This window comes from Poecilia mexicana, unplaced genomic scaffold (genome assembly GCF_051168715.1).
Source record: "Poecilia mexicana isolate PSO_F unplaced genomic scaffold, ASM5116871v1 scaffold_22, whole genome shotgun sequence".
NCBI classification, from domain to species: domain Eukaryota; kingdom Metazoa; phylum Chordata; class Actinopteri; order Cyprinodontiformes; family Poeciliidae; genus Poecilia; species Poecilia mexicana.
Genome location: NW_028263391.1, coordinates 8,109,133 through 8,125,918, shown reverse-complemented (window position 1 = coordinate 8,125,918; position 16,786 = coordinate 8,109,133). Strand labels below are relative to the sequence as shown.

At 40.2% G+C, this 16,786-nt stretch overlaps 2 protein-coding genes across 4 annotated transcripts in view; both read right to left on the bottom strand.

Annotated features, from left to right (window-relative positions):
* sptb (spectrin, beta, erythrocytic) overlaps positions 1–8,456 on the bottom strand; it is a 43,039-nt gene extending 34,583 nt beyond the window's left edge. Inside the window, exons 1-2 of one of the 2 annotated variants that reach the window (XR_015761932.1) lie at positions 8,106–8,456; positions 1,614–1,893 (exon numbers count right to left, since the gene is read on the bottom strand). Coding sequence is in view for 1 of the 2 variants with exons in the window: in XM_014986867.2 (XP_014842353.2) it covers positions 1,614–1,773 (160 nt within the window). In the remaining variant the exon portion in view is untranslated. The remainder of the gene's footprint in view (positions 1–1,613; positions 1,894–8,105) is intronic. The other variant, XM_014986867.2, reaches the window with a different exon arrangement.
* A 622-nt stretch (positions 8,457–9,078) lies between these two features.
* The window catches only part of stard9 (StAR-related lipid transfer (START) domain containing 9), a 39,864-nt gene continuing 32,156 nt past the window's right edge, over positions 9,079–16,786 (bottom strand). For both annotated transcript variants that reach the window (XM_088002890.1, XM_088002891.1), the window contains 10 exons: positions 16,302–16,466; positions 15,778–15,961; positions 15,307–15,453; positions 15,070–15,169; positions 14,681–14,847; positions 13,738–13,802; positions 13,412–13,614; positions 12,513–12,592; positions 11,989–12,147; positions 9,079–10,708 (listed from right to left, as the gene is read on the bottom strand). In XM_088002890.1, the coding sequence (XP_087859016.1) occupies positions 10,607–10,708; positions 11,989–12,147; positions 12,513–12,592; positions 13,412–13,614; positions 13,738–13,802; positions 14,681–14,847; positions 15,070–15,169; positions 15,307–15,453; positions 15,778–15,961; positions 16,302–16,466 (1,372 nt within the window). In that variant the 3' untranslated portion in view covers positions 9,079–10,606. The remainder of the gene's footprint in view (positions 10,709–11,988; positions 12,148–12,512; positions 12,593–13,411; positions 13,615–13,737; positions 13,803–14,680; positions 14,848–15,069; positions 15,170–15,306; positions 15,454–15,777; positions 15,962–16,301; positions 16,467–16,786) is intronic.

The following is a 16,786-nucleotide window of genomic DNA, read 5'->3' as shown; positions in this document are numbered from 1 at the left end:
AGTAAGAAAGATGAAAGTAACATGTTGAAGACGAAACCGGTTGTTAATCTATCCAGTAGTGGATTTTTTTCCTTGGAAATTCACTCCAAGATCAGACTACAAGGTTAAAAAGAAGAAAATCTTTTACTAGACAGGCCTCATTAGTGTGTTGTCTAGGGGGGACAAAAAGCTGAACAAGTATGTCTCGGAAAAGGATAACTTTTGAACAAATGACAAAAAGGTGTTTGTCGGTGTTTGGAAGAACACACCTCATACCAAGTGTCAAGCATGGTGGTGGAAGGGTGATGATTTGGGCTCATTTAGCAGCCGCAGTACATGAATATCCCACATTCACTGAGTCTACATGATTGTAGACAAACAATTGATGGGCAAGCTAAAGTACATTAGAGCCAACTGTAGCTGAATTGGTCAAAAATAGGTCAACAGCACATTGATCCAAAACGCAGCAGCCAATTGGCTGAAAAGATTTAGTCAGAGCTAATTGACTAATTCAATCACTTCAACCCGATTGAAACACTGACAGGCTGGAAAAACTGTGCAGAAAAAAATCCTCAAAAAACTAATAAAAACTAAACAAAAAAGTGCCAAAACTCTTCCTTAATGATGAGAGAGAACGATTTAAAAGAAAAATCATAAAAAAAACTTTTTTTTTTATACGTTGCTGTTGCCAAAGGTATTTCTGCATGCAGCCAAAAAACAGCATTAGACGGTGGAATGAGCCCCAGAACACAAGGAATCACACAGGAATTTGATGCTGTAGCTTTACACAATGTAGACGCTCACAGTCTTACTCTCGGCCCATGCTGCTTTCAAGAATAAAAGCCATGTGAACTCAATGTACACAAGCTGCTGAGCATCAAAAGGTAATGTTACACCAGCTACAAAACTCTCAGAGGCACTAATGAAGCACTATTTGTTGCTTCATTTCAAAGTGAAGCAACAAATACTTCATCCATATTGTAAGAAAGTTTGAGAGAGCGGCTCCCAAACACAAGCTCCTTCTCTTCAGAGTGCATTTATATGTTGGCCATTCATCTTTAACCTCTCTTGTATTTTTAACTTCAAAGACGTGAAAATAGTGTGACCTGGAACCTCAACTTTTTCACCACGAGTCCATCCACGTCTATTTTAAAATCCCAAGCAGCCGAACCCACAGGTGGGCCACGGCCTACCGGCTTAGCTAGAAATGTAAGAGATTCGTGCGATGGGAGGCAGACGGACAGGGCAGCTGTCCAGATCGGTCAGACTGCGGACATTCAGAGAATGTGCAAGTGATCCCGGTTACTCGTAGAGGGTGTGGATCGGAGTCAGGGCTCAGCTGCCGGGAGAGTGTGTGTGATACCATAACAGAAATCCACACGGAAACACACTTTTCAAACAAACGGTGTGGAGCTGAAGATTTAAATATCAGCTATGGAGCAGTTATGAAGTTGTTGTTTTGGGGTTTTCTTTTCAAGTGATAGTGCTTTTCATTTAAGCTTATTCAACCCGGCCAAAGTTACACAGTTGCGCTCTCATTACAGGTCACCCTCTGCGCCCTTCCCACACTGCTAGACTTTCATCTCAAGAATCTGTCATGGAGGACAGAGCCTGTTTACTATGCAGGCGCTCACCTGCGAGGGCCTTGATGCGTGAGCGCTCGAACAGCCGGGCTGAGCTGTTGTCATTGTCGAGCTCCTCATCAGAGAGGTCGAAGCGGGTGTTGATGTGGCTGTACTGCTGCGTGATCTCCACATTGTCAAAATCCGTGGTGGAAGTCGTGGTGGAAGTCATGGCGGTAGCCAGCGTGGCGGGCGGGCGGCGGGACGGCGGGCGGCGTCCTCTGTTGCTCTGGGTGAAGACGCAGGCGGAGAGATGTCAAACGGCAGGACGGGCGGTGAATGTGGAGAAAGTCTAAAACAGATAAACAACAAGTTACAATAGATTAGTGCAGGGTGCAGTTTGTGGAGTGACTGGTTTCTACAAAAAGATGGGTTCATGTATTTGTATGAGTGCTTCCAGCAGGGAACATACAAGCAACTGCTCCAGTTGCTTGTATGTTGAATATATGCAGCAGTTATCGGCGTGCGTGTCATATTCGTGTCGGGCATTTAATGATGGATTTGATGGATTATTTAGTTCAGGGTGGAATAATATTATAACAAGCAGCTTATTTCATTTTTCATTATAAAAAGAATCAGATCCCAAGCTTGAAATTATTGTAATTTTTCAGGATTCTGGCAAGAAATTGGTGAAGCTCATTTAAGTATATTGGTCCGGTGGCGGCACAGGCCCGGCTTTACAAAAAAATGTTTCAACGGGGTAGTAAGTCTGGATTCCAAAAATCTCTGTTCCTGTCAACAAAAATTAATTATTTTTGATCCATACACTGAGTTTGGAATATTTTGGCTACAAAAATGTGTCTATAGCTGATATTTTATTCAACTACATCATCTATAAAACATTAGTTCTTTACCTGTCACCTGCAAACATTTTTGACATTAAGAAACATTTTTTATTTGTCCAGAAACAACATACAAATAAGCCCTTGAAGCAGGGCCCACCGTCTCTCCTGCTTTTCTCCCTCCACCCGCTGCTCCATTTTGTGAGTGTCACTCTTCGCGACGGCCCAGATGGTGTCTGTGTATTCTTTGCGTGGAATGGCGGGTTGAAGCGTAGCCACTTAGATAGCTCTATCTGTGTGCAGCATAACTCTCTTATCAAGCTGCACGGTGGGGGGAGGAGGGGTAGGACAACCCCTGTGAGGAGCAGGGCTTGATGATGAAACCGCCTTCTTTCGAGTGATGCTGCTCACGTAGTTTGAAACGCAGAAGTGCGCGAGTCCGTCGGTGGGGATTTGTAAGGAAAATGAAGTAAGGCGGGAGAGTCCAATTTATGTGCATTACAGTTTTATACAAAGGATACTTTTTTTTTTATTTCCAGACTTTTAAAAAAAGCCCTCACTGAGGATTTAATTTGGAGTTGCTGTAATGAAACTGTCCTGGAGAAGAATTCATATGCCTTAAACTTCAATCCCGTTTTGATTCTTTACCCATAAATAAAATCTACTGCAACCAATCACCTTCAGAAGCCACCTCATTAGTAGGTAGAGTCACCTATGTGTAACTTGAACTCAGTTTAAATACAGCTGTTCTACGAAGGCCTCTGAGGTTTGTCAGAGAGCAAATGTCAACAAACAGAAACATTAAGACAAACGAGCAGAACAAAGTTTGAGCTAGAAATCTATATCTCAAGCTTTGATCGACCAGAGAACTAGCCAAAGAAGCTCATGGAAACTCTGGAGGAGCTGCAGAGATCCTGAAATCAGGTAAGAGCTGACAGCTGACATGATATCTATTATCTGTGCACTCCACAAATCTGACCTTTAAGGGAAGGCTATTGTTGAGACTCTATCTCTAAATATCACCCTGAACACGTCATCCCCACAGTGAAACAAGGCGACGGCATTATCATGTTCTAGGGATGCTTCTCAGCAGAAACGGGCAAAGTGGTCAGAGTTTATTGGATGAACCTATTTGAGTCTGCAAGTGATTTCCCTTCTCCCAGCAGGATAAACCCTAAGCACTCAGCTGGAGTTGCAATAGAATGAGCCAGCGTGTATTTGTGTGTTAAAATGGCCTAGTCAAAGTCCACACTTAAATCTGTGAGGTATGATAATCTGTGGTAAGACATGGCAGTGAATGGTACAGATCCCATTCATCCAATCTGACTGAGATTGAGCAATTTGAGCAAAGAAGAATGATCTCTAGATGAGCAAAACTGGTAAAGATCTTCCCAAGATTTGCAGCTGAAACTGCAGCAAAGACTGATTCAGAAGAATAAATATATAGATTTATAAATATAGATAGAGCTGCACCCTACACTTTTCAACTTTTCATTTGTGTGAAACTTTCTGAATCATGTATTATTTTCCTTCTTTTACCCCATGATTTTCTGTCTGCCGTCAAACTAAAACTCATCAAATATGCTGACGTTTGTGGTTGTAACGAGAACATGCTTAAGGACTATGAATACTTTTTCCAAGATAAAACAAACTGAAATCAAGAAATCTAATATAAACAATCCTCCTGCCCCCTAATTCACCCTGCGGTATTTTATGGTATTTTGATATAATCCTACATCCATTAAGAATGGATTATTTTCATCAATGCATTAAGTTTGTCAGAAATGTCAGAATCTGGTGTGTGCGTGTGTGTGTAAATATTCATTCAAAATAATCACTAGTTTCTTTCTGCAGAAGTCCCACGTTTGTCTGTTCAGTGTATTCAGAGAAGAGGCCCTCGGTCCTCTGCAATGATGCCGTTCTACAGGTCTCCCTCCTTCTGCTCGGTATCAGTCCTCTGCAGAGGTCTCTTATCAGCACGGGGACGCTCCACCCACCACCAGGGGATCCCCTTATCGCCACGGCACACATTACCTTAGCCAGAACTATGGCGTAGAAACCCCTTTACACGCCGCTCAAACTCCCATCCCCAACCTGTCAGCTGAGCACAAACATGTACGTCTCTAATCGTGTCTGAAGACTGACTCCGCTTAGCTGGTGAACACTAATAGCAGCAAATTAAGTGCGTTTGTCGAGGCGTGCTGTCTCCACGGCTTCGTTCGGGGATGTGTGGAGTAATGAAAAGGCAGGGACCGGTGCGAGCTCTCCACTTGGTGTCCTTGAGGACGAAGAGCCCAAACACACCTGCTCGCTAACAATAGGTTATCCCGTCAGCAGGAAAAAGAGGAGAGCTTCCATCAAAGATGCTGAGTAGGATAACAGCTTTCCACCGGCATCTGGATGTTGTGATGCGCACAGTCCTGGAAAGAGCCACGAAACGCCAGCTGACGCATCACATCACGGCTACAGCCCATTGAGCGTGTTTATTTTCACTAGTTTGTTCAGAAGTGATTCGTTTTTCATTTCCATTGCAACATTTTTTTAATCATCACCACACACTCAGCACTGCCGGGTTTAAGTCTGTCGCAATAAGCAATAAATCAATCGATAGCGAGATAAATTAAAATGAGATTGATAATTTCTTCTCTGATGATTGATTTTTTTTTTTTTTTTTGAAGGGCAATTTTGTTTACAGAAACATCATAATCAAATTTTATTCATGGTTTGCAAGTGGTTTTTATTTCCATTTTGTTGCGTGTGGTTGTCATGGTTAAAGGAAAGTGTAAAGAACACTTCCTGTTCTAGTATTAAGTCTTCATTGCTAAATTAAAGTTTATCGGTCTTTGAGACTGGTGAATGCCTTATCACACCATTATCAATATTTGAAAATGTCCTCAAAGTAACAACAATTATCGTTTGTCACAATAATTATTGGGTCCAGGAAAATTTGTTATTGTGACAGATCAAGTTGGGTTATTTTTTTTTTATTAAAAAAACAAAAAACAAACAAACACTGGATTCAAACTATTAGGTGAGTAGTTTCAACTAAACATTACGGCCCTGATATTAAAAATTTAAAATAAAGAGCGCTAAATAGGTTGCACAAAAACAAAGTTGCACTTGCAATTAGAGGGAAAGTGTTGGGTGATGTACAAAGAGGTGCAAAAGTGGAATAGACCTTCCTATTTTAATGAGAATGTTTTGTGTTTCTTCTCTTCTTTATGGAAAGCAGAGAGACAATAAAAGAATGAAGCTTAAAGTCACGCAGATATAACTAATAAAAATAATAATATCAATGTATTTCATTTTAAATAGTATCTAAAAGTGTTACAACACAACAGTAAAAACATATAATAAAAATCAGTGCTTGCAAAATCATGTTTGGATTAGAACAAGACAGGGATTAAATAAACAGGGCACCCATCTGCAATGTATATTTGCACATTTAAAGCAAAGACGAATGCAGCAGTTCAGTAAAACTGCTTTTGCAATGAAAGAATGATGATGTGTTGCGATTTTATATCACAAAAGCAAATCTCGCTTGCATCTTAGTGAATAAATTCATTTCATGGTTATTTTTTGCATAAATGTGACGCAGTTGGCACAGAAAACTTTTTTTTCCTTTTCTGAAGCTATTATTAGCCTTCAACAATAAAAGTAATGAAACAGAAATGTGCAGATGCCTGGTTTTAAAGCTGCACAGTGTTTGAGTCAGAGCCTCTGGATAATTTCTCACAAGTTAGAAAGTGTCAAGAGAGGCAATGCAAAATAAAAAAAAAAGGCCACGTGGAAATCCTGTAGATACCCAAGAGCTGCCTGACCTTGGAGTGCTCTTTATGCATTTTACTGGAGCATCGCAATAAGAGGACACGTTTGGACTTTTTATGGAAACCAACATAAAATAATCATTAAGCACAAAAACAATGTGCCGTAATAGTTTGGTTTCCATACTTGGGTCTCACTGGAATTTACTGTAACTTTGTCTATTTCTGTCCTTTTTAAAAATAGCGTTGATGCAAACAGCAGAGCACCTGATCTGAACCTAAGCTTTTAAAAAAAAAAAAAAAAAAAAAAAAAAAGCCCACTCTTGCAGCTGTATACAGATGCCCAAACTGCACACTGAGCAGAAAACATATTAGATTGCTGTGGGGATGGGGGTGGAGGAGAAAAAAAACCAGCACATTGTGGCGAGCAGCACAAAGTGGAACCAAGATTAAGTAACAGAGCGACGTTACGGGTGTGGCCAAAGATGAGTGACCCGCAGTGTGGGCATGTGTCTGAGAAACTGAAGCGTGGGTTCGCGCGCTGATGAGATTGAGGCCTGTGGTCAGGCTGAGAGTGGATGTAAAACACAAAGCTGAGCCGTGTTCCTTCACAGAGGAAGCTCGTAAACTGGAATATCTAGAGGCTATTAGGACGAATCCTAGCTGCACACAGATTATGTACATCAGCTGTTGAAGAGATCTTTAGCTGTGGTCGGTATTGCTTTGACTGTGGCGAGAGAGAGCGCTCAGTCCTGGGAGAAGGGTAAAAGGAATCAATGGTAAATAATTTCTGGAGAGTGTTTACACTAAAGGCTCTGCTGGTCCAGACAGAGCAACACGCTCGCACATGTCCTTTTAGGGAAATAAGAAGAAACTCTTCAATTAAAGCAGGGAACATGATTTTTTTTCTGTTTAATATCATCAAGTGCTTTCTATAAAGAGTGACAAATACATAACTTAAGATTTATTTAGCAGGAATAATTGAAAAGTAAAGTGAAAAAGTGCAGTTCTACAGCTTGTGTAAGCAATAGTAGAATGCCTGCACGGTCGTTCTTATCTTGGGTTTTTCAGGCAAAATATACGAGTTATTCATAAAAATGGATAAAATCGAAAAATAATCTTGTGTGAAGTTATTATAGGCTTTGAATTGACATAAAACGCATGAAAAAGAAAGGTGGAATGAGAATGAAGAATAAGGAAAACTAAGACCAAGAAACAAACTTTGTCATAACTACTGACCTAAAGTGATCATTTGTGATCTCTTTCCCCTTTGTAGCCATTTACACTCGCTTGAATTTCCATGTTTTTGTTGATTTGTCTGCTAGTACAGACAACCTGACCTGGGTTTGCCCTCTTACCCCAACCCTACCATTATATCTACTTCTTGAATATATTAATATAGTAGAAATATAGTTTAGGATATTTAAACTATATATTTTTAGATAACTGAATACAAGTGCCTTCAAAATGCATTCAGAGACTAAAATTAAATATTACGTGACTTGTTTTTGCTTTTGAATATCTGGTATCCAGTGTATGTTTTTTAAGGTAATTTATAAAACTAGATTTGTAAACTGGCCATTAATTCTTCAATAGTTAATGACGTTTTGAAAAGCCGCACCAAGTTTTGCGCAGTTTTATCACCGCACTCTGCTGCGGCCTTTTGCAGCACCAGATAAACAACTGAATAGTTGGCAAAGTTGTTTACTGAAGGGAGGAAAACGAGTTTCAAACCAAAACTAAAATAAATAGAAATACCTGTCTTATATTTACTTCTTAAAAAAATAACCCGGGCACCTCTATATATACATAGCCAACCAACAGGTGGTTCAAGTAAACTTACCTGACAACTACAGCAGTGCTAACTATTCAGTAAGCGGTAGTTTAATTATGTTTATGTCAAAAGTCACTAATTTAAATAAACAAGCGCGAGTTGGCTCGGCTTTATATTTACTTACTTAATTGTAGTAGTTTTAGTCCTCTCTGAGCGTGTTTCTTCAGTTTTCTTCCTGCCAACAAACCAATTATAATCCCATTGAAGCGACGGGCTGCAGGTCAGCGCGCGCGGACATGTCCAGTGCGCGAGGAAGAGGAGGAGGAGGAAGAGGACTCGGTCCTGCACGGGGGACAAGGGAGAGGGGCTGAAGGCACGGCGCGCTCCGCGGTCATTCCGAAAGCCAGCGACTGACCCACCCTGCCGGGTTAAAAATAAAGTTGGCGCATCCAGTACATGATCTGTGCGCGCGGGGGACGGACATTCCTGACAAGAGCTGGTGACTCTAAATGGCAGAGGTACTTCTGATCTCCTCAGTAACCCACCCAACCCTCCCACCACCACCCAGCCCAGCTCGGGCTCTAATCGCGCTCACACAACACCCACCCACCCTGAGAGACCCTCAGAGAAATGTCACCTCCACTGCTGCCCTTGCATTCCACGTGGAGCAGCCAGGACAACAGGAGGCCGCTTCGTTATCGTGGCCCAGAATGGAGGCTTGTACAGGCAGTAAAGCTGCTGCAGGTGCATTAATCCGAGTAAAAAACAATCAGTGAGTAATACAGTCAGATGTTTACACTTTGTATTTAGTTTGAATGTAATGATGAAACTGCATTAAGTGAATTTTTTAAAGAAACAAGAACTGGATGCACATGTTTTAACTGCCTATTTATTATGAACACAGATTTAAATGTTTTTTTGGAGTGGGGAAAAAAAGGCTGTCATTAGCCAATTGGAAAACTCTGACCCCACTTAAACTGAATTTGTGGATTACATTAAATAATCGAGACAATGGGAGGAAATCAACCAATTTATGAGCTCCATCTGATTCTCCAGAGAAAAGTAGTCAAATATTCAAGCCAGAAGCTTGTTGTCTACAAAAAAATGGCAAGACTGAGGCACAATGAGCTAAAACATTATACAGTTTGACACAAAACTTACCTCAGTTGCAAATATTTATTGTTTGAATACAAAAACTGTCAAAAATAAAAGGTAACAATAGATAATTAGTGACCAAAAGCATCACATAGATTGCAAAAGAAACAACTGTACAACAGATAACCTAAATATAAATACGTTTTCACAAAACGAATGACGCTGGGAAATATTTACTCATAAAAATATATTTCAGAACAAAAATCTGAGTTCCTTCACATCACTCGTCACTCTTTGGTTGCTGTGAGACTGTGAGCCAGGAAAGCTTCCTGAACCTCCATTTAAATATTGCGGCTTTACATGTGGATACGGCTGACCCGGACAGCACTGGTCTCTGATCAGCCTGAAGAAAACAGTGTCACCTTTTCATCAGGAATGTTAATCAACGTGTAACAAGTTCTCTGCATGCAGCTGTAAAACACAGCATTGTGCTACGCTCATTAAAAGAAGCAATACAACTATAAAACACATTTTTTTAAAAACGCAGACTTTGAGAATAACGAGCGAGGAAAAAGTCATAAAATTAACTCCCTTCTTGAAGAGGCGATACAGTAAAATGAGAGAGCACCATGTCGACGTATTACAAACCTCTACAGCTGGTTTCAAGCGCGAGAGTTTTTCAGTTTAGTTGTTCATCTTCTTGCAGTGGCCCCTCACATTTATTACATCCAAATCAGTTTCCAACATTTTCTTTGTAGTTTCCCCACAGAGAGCTGGTTAACGTTCTCAGTGCTCTTGCAGATAAACACATTACTTTTGAAAGCTCCTGAGCGGCAATAATTTCCTTTCATTCCTCCAGGAGGTGTTTGCCTGTTAACTGCGCAGCGCCGCTAACCCAACACCAAGCACGTATGTTGCCTTCCAATTGTTGCAAGCAAAAGCATTTCAAATCAATTCTTAACTAAAATGAAGGGCACTTATGTAAAACATATGCGTTGCTTGGAGAAATAGAAATTTCATGTTTGAGGAGAAGTTTTCCTTTGGTTATTTCTTATCCTAACAGGCACATGTGGAAGTATTAGCACGTGTGTGCAGAGGTACAGAAACAAAATCTGCCTTGTCTATCAACCGATTATCGAAAATTATTAAATAAAACACAAAGATTGCATGTGACGCCCAGTGCATATCAAATTAATGTGAATAAAAGTAACTAAAATCTTTCATTTTGGTCTACGATATTGTTAAAGCTGTAGCTGTTTCTAAGTGATTGTAATTTTAATCCCCGTGAGAAATGTAGACGTGAATGAAACATTAAAACAGCATAAGCTTATTAAGCATTTGATGCATCTTTGGTGGAACAGATTGTTAAAAGCATTCATGTACAGATATAAAAAAATATCAATATTTTATAAAAAAAAAAAAAAAATCATATTTTTATACAAAAACAAAGCTGCTACAACTTTTTGTCAGGAACATGACAGAGCCTTTTGAAATAAAGAAGTCAAGTAAATAAGATCCAGGTGCAAATTCACATGTAGAAGAACTCCATGCTGGTGACGGTCTAGTCAAAGTGCTCAAGGCTGGCGGGTTTTATGGCGCGAGGAAAACATCGAGATCGGCGATAACAGCTGCCTGTCTCCTGGCAACCGTGTTCAAGAGTCGCTGAGGAAAAGATGGCGTTCCGAGGTCGACCTGAAAAGGAAGCAAAAGACACAATGCTAAGGTCTACATTCATATATATATAATACCATATATAAATTGACAAGAACGTTTCTGAAAAGTCTTTTTCTTGTTGTTTTTAGACATAGCATTGACACATCAACTTCCTTGTGCCTGAATCAGCTGCTACAGCTTTAAATATTTGGCAACAATTACACAAAGCTAATCCATGAGCTTCTGCTCAATGAAACTAATTTCATTAATAGTGAGAGTCCTGCCAGTAGCGAACTATAAACTCATAGTGCAGTAGATCAGCACAGGAAGTCAATACCACGTGTTGAGTCTCCTCCTATAAAACCCAAGCAGGGAATTCTCATTTCCTGGATTTTTACTGCATTCATACAATATTAAGTGGCAAGTACTTTATAGATAATCTGTGACAGATCATGGACTACAATGCAGACGATCTATTGTCTGAGCTATGGATGTCTGCTGCTCCTCCAGAGTCATCAGGGGCCTCGTTGTTTTTTCACTAACGTTCTCCAACTATCACTAAATAACTGACAAGATTACACAAATCTGGACTCAGTGTTGTGATCATGTAATTGACCTGGAATTAGCTGCACTGCAATTTACACGAGGTAAAATTTGGAAACCATATATCCTTTTTCTTCCAGGTTATCTACAGGATTCAGCAAGTCAAATTTAAGACTTTTTAAGACCTTATTAATGCCAGCTTGAATGTAATTTAAGACGGAAAAAACTGTAATTATACAGAGTGGTAGAGGGATCCTGTGGTGCTACAATCAATCATCGCAAAAACCCAAGTAGCGCCAAGCTACGAAAACAAAAACAGTTTGCACTTACTCGTGATAGATGCAGAAAAGCTAAGTAGCTAGCTAGCTAGTAAGAGTATTTTAGCAGCTAGTTAGCAGTAGCCTCATCCGCCTCGAGTCACAGAACGGAACAAAGATTTTTGAGCCAGATCAAACTTTTGGGGGGGAAAAACTGCATACATAAATAGTTCTGCCACAACAAAATGTATGACTGGTGATTAATGTATTTCATGCAAATTTGCTTCTTTTTTTTTATTATTAAAGAAATTTAAGACATTTTCAGGCCTTAATTTCAGATAAAATCAACTGAAGACTTTAAGGCTACACAGACACCCTGTCACATTGCAATTATGCACTACCTTGTGCTGGTCTCTTACATTAAATCCTAACAATGGATTTTGCAATTGTTACATGACAAGACGTCAAACGTTTATGGGGTATGAATACTTCTGCAGGGAACTATGCATCATATCTGACCTGCAGCAAGTAAACGACTCTGGTCAGCTCCTGTCCCCCACGTACGACTGGCTGCAGGATCCAGCAGCTGGGCAGCATCTCCGCCCGGATAGCATCAACGCTCGGCCGGGGGAGAGACTCCTCGAACACAGACTGCACAGCCAGCACACGCAGGCCACCCTGAGCCAGAGAGAGAAGACCATCAATAAAACAGCCGGTAAAGCCTTTTGATCAGCTAAGAGGCAACTCGACTCTGACAACGATAACAAATAGCTGACAAACACTGCCTCTGGGTCAGTGTCGTTCATGCTTTCTGTTCAGTGAGCGTGAGGCGTCGATAAAGTGTGTGTTGTACATTTAGTGCAAGGGGAAAATTCCACCGGCTGCCGCTGAGCTGCTGCTCGCACGGTATCCAACCTGAGCAAATGGAATTTTCTCCTTACATTAAGGTGTGCAGTCGCCGCCGCCGCTCGCCTGACCTGAACACAAGGGGAGACCGGCTGCAATCATCCGGGCTGCCCGGTTGATTTTGCGGCCGGGCTTACCTGCTTAGCCTGAGTGCTGATGCAGCAGAAGTCCCGCGGCTGGCTGAGGTGGCAGGCAGACGGGTCTGTTAGGATGTAAACTGTGCAAAAAACAAAGATATCGAAGTCATAGTAAACAGTTAGTACGGTGTTTTAAAGCTAATTTCTGTAACAAAATAAAAATAAATAAATTTAGAGGCCCTTCAAATAGCATTCAACCACAAACGTTTCATTGTCAAGTTAACATTTTATTTGACGGGGTCTGCATAAGACTGACATCACACTGTCATAAACATGACATAACACCTGTTATGAACACAAAGGAGCCTTCATTAATGTTTTCGACTGTTGCCATGAAGTGTCATTCGGTAAATAATGACACTATTAATGAAAAGTTGCATTAAAGTGCATTAAAAGCCTGTTAAAATGGTTAACTTTGCATTAAAAGTCATTATTTCCACTTCATGACAACAGTCGTAAACATTCATGAAAACTCCCTCATCATGACAGATGTTATGTCACATTTATGACAGTATCGTGTCAGTCGCATGCACATCCCATCAAATAAAGTGTTACTGTTTAGAGTATTTTATTGCTATTCTACAAAAGTTGACAAAAAGCTTTGAGTAATTGCAGGGGAAGGAATAAATGACAGACTTTCAACATTTTACACAAAAGTGACATCCATTTTTAGTCGGCCGCAATGAGACAATAACTTGTAAGAGGTGTAAGAGTGAATGTGGTTGTACGATTCAACAACACATGGAGAAAGGAAGCAGTCATAGGAGAGAAGAGTTTGCAAGAACAAAATATTCTCATATAAAGATTACTCATATAAAAATACACACCTTAAATTTCATGTTTAAATGTACACACCTATAAGAGGTTGTAAGGTAGAGTGGAGAATCTTATTGGCTCACCCAGCTGAGTGCTGTCATCTAGTGGTCGTGTCCACACAGAGCGAACCGACTGGTTATACATGTGGCTCTTGGACATCTGGCTGATTACGTTCCACAAACTGTCCGGGGGTCTTTCCACCTCCCCGACCCCAAGAAAACCATGGACAGAGGGACTGGAGGAAGATTTGTGGTACGCCTGAATTCCTCGTTCTTCCCCTTGGTGACTGAACAAATTAAGACGTTTCAGTAAGCTGCACACGTACATTAGTTAGTTTATTTTAGGTTTGTGAGGAAAGTATTTTTACAAGCTGAGAGTATTTCAAAATGTTAAGCCAGAGGAAGCTCACCTCCACCCAGCAGAGGCTTTGCCCCTCAACAAGTTACCCGAATCCCCAAAAGAAGCCAGTCGGACCTGGTGAGAAAGAATCTCTCACTGAAACTCTGAACAAATACCTGAAATACCACGTCACAAAAGTCTCAATTCTTTATGTATTAGTAGAAAAATAGCAAACAAATGCAGTGATTTCTTAGGAAAAAAATAAGTGTTAGTACAACTCTTATTTTATACAACCACCTTTATTTTTTAACACAGTTAGAATTATCTTGGCAATTATTTTTTTTTACATAACAGCTAATAAACAGGCTGAGGAGCATCATCAGGATGTGATGATCATCAGAAACGTTCAACATTGCATATCCGTGTGACCCAAAATTCAGACGGTACATATTTTGTATTCTATTAGGTTTTAAATCCAAAACTCACTGATTAAAGCACAGTTCTAACACATGACACATTCTGTGCAATTATTTAAAAAAAATAACTTTAATGTTTGTTATTTTCTATTCTCATGCATACTGAAGTTGACTTAACCCACAGAATCCAACATTTCGATTCAGTCCTGAAAAGACATTTTTCACTGATTTCCCAAGGTTCCCATACAGTTTTCCTTATAAAATTCCAGAACTTTCCATGATCGAATTTTTAGATTTTATTTTTCATGGTTTTATCTTTTAAAGACTTTAGTAATTTCATTTGAAAGTGTTCATTTTGAACCTGCATGAATAGCAGTCAAGCTAATCTAAATCAACTCTTTTTTAAAATCTCCGATTCTGAATGGAAAATTATTAAGTGCAGAATCGTTAAACAGTTTTTGAACTTTGCTAGTTGTATTTCGAGAGATATCTCAAAGCTACACTGTCCAGTATTATAGAAAACTTGTCAAATACATAATTACAAAGCGAACCTTTAATAGAAGCACTGAGGAAAAATAAAAATTCTGTCAACTTTACCTCAGCCAGAGCCCGACAGACGAGGGTGGAAGTGATGTCTTGATATGCTGTAGATATGGAGGAGACTGAGCCAAAGGAAGCAGTGCGCTGACGTGCAACAACAGGGGGCGACGGAGAGGAAGTCATCAATGGATCAAAGCTGCTAACAGGAACCTCAAGCCGAACGTCTGATAAAACACATTTTATCAGAAATGCAGCAGGCACGGAAATAAAGACACGTCACCAGTTTCAGACTTGACTACAAACTTAAATCTACTGTAAATACTGCTGCATAAAGCAATCTTTCTACCAAAAGGTTTCTCTTTAAAGGTAAACAGTAAAATAGATGTAATTTTTGTAAAACTACAAAATGTCTATTTGAGGATTAGAAATGAGTCTTGCGCAGTTACCCTGAGCTGACAGCCATGTTTGTTTTGTTTTCACACTCTGGAAACCGCAGACGGGAGGCCGTGTCCTTAGCTTCAACCCCTCGCCCTGGACCCCAAAACTCTAACAACAGACATCAATAACGCAGTAAGTGCCAGAGTTACATCTTACAGTGGAAAAATACTCCAACCACTCAGATTGAGAATTTTAAGAGTAAAGCAGCGTTTTTAATTCCAAATCATCTGTAAAAGTGTGCAAACCTGTTGATTTAATGCTGCTCGGCTACACAGCTGTGGCTGAGTAGTGTTGCCACTGTTGTATCCAGATGTTGGTCCAGAGGAAAGACTCAGACTGGATCCCGTGCACAAAGTGCTGTTGCTGATTATGGTCCGATGCTTCAGGTCGTCCTGAGAAAATCATGTCAGCAGGAGTCAGATTCACTGTGTTTGTGTATCAAAACACTAATATAAATTCATCTTTTCAAACTTTTACAAACTGCTTCAATTTCGGTCTCTTAAAAATCAAAATTTAATCGCTAGTAGCTACAAACATTTCATTTGGAAGTGAAATTAACAGGGTCCAACATTTACTAGGAACGCGTTATTATCTACAGTGAAGTATCTTACAGATTATGAAGCTCACTAGAGGGGATCTTTAGCTACTCCACAATGTCATTTTACACTTGGAGGAAGTTAATTATGGTTCTGCCAATTATAGACGGGACAACTGACCTTTATTCCCTGAGACAGAGTCTGCTGCTGTATCCTCTGTTTCTCCAGCTCAGTCCGCTCTCTCAGCCGTTCTCGAGCCTTAGCGATCTCCGTCTTGGCTTCTTCCCGGGCTCGGCTGTAGTCTCGCAGCAGCTGCTCAATGTCTGGTGGGCGCTGTCTTGCTTCTCTTGGAGGTTCTGGTAAACTGTGGTACAGATGATTTTTTTTTAATACCAAATAAAGTAAAGCTTCCACACCAGTTAAATTAGCAACATGTACAGCGGAGTGCATGTGTTGTTTTAAAGTAAGAACCACAGACTACGAAGCGATCTGGTTACATCAGATCTTGATAACTTCATCAGAACTTTTTTCTCATTAAAACAGCGTTTTTACAACTTTCTTCTGGTAATACTGCATCTATATCCTGCTAATATTTTGACATAACTTTAAAAAAAAACAACAATAATTAGTCTGGGCCTAATGCTCCACTGTACAGATGAAAGTTATTCCATAAGTTGCTAATAACCAGTGACATTCAGTCTCACCCAGTGACTTCTTGTCGTCGATGGCATTCTTTGCGGCGGTTGGGTGTGGGATCAGCTTCCTGTGGCGGCGGGGGATGTTTGCCGGGGCTCAGACTGCGAGCTCTTCTGTAAGTCTGGAGGCGCTCCTCCCTCTCCCGCCTTAAAGCCTCGATGCTCCGGCGGTGCCTGCGAGGATCACGAAATTAAATAGCTGTAACACCTTTGAGGATAAAGAATATGTCTGAGCTGAATTTGCAGCACTGAATTTACACTGTGACCTAAATGTGTGGGTGAATTTATTAAAATGACATTCATGGTCTAGTCAAGTTCCTACTAAGACTTTTTTTTTTTCCTGGTAGATCAGGAATCTGAAAGCAGGAAAAAAAAACATATATTCTGTGAGTCTTTTGCACAGCACATAGACTTAATTACCAGAAGAGCTAAGAGGTGTTTTAGTCTATGCTGAATTGCAAATGTATAGCATATTACTGCAGAAATCTAATTAA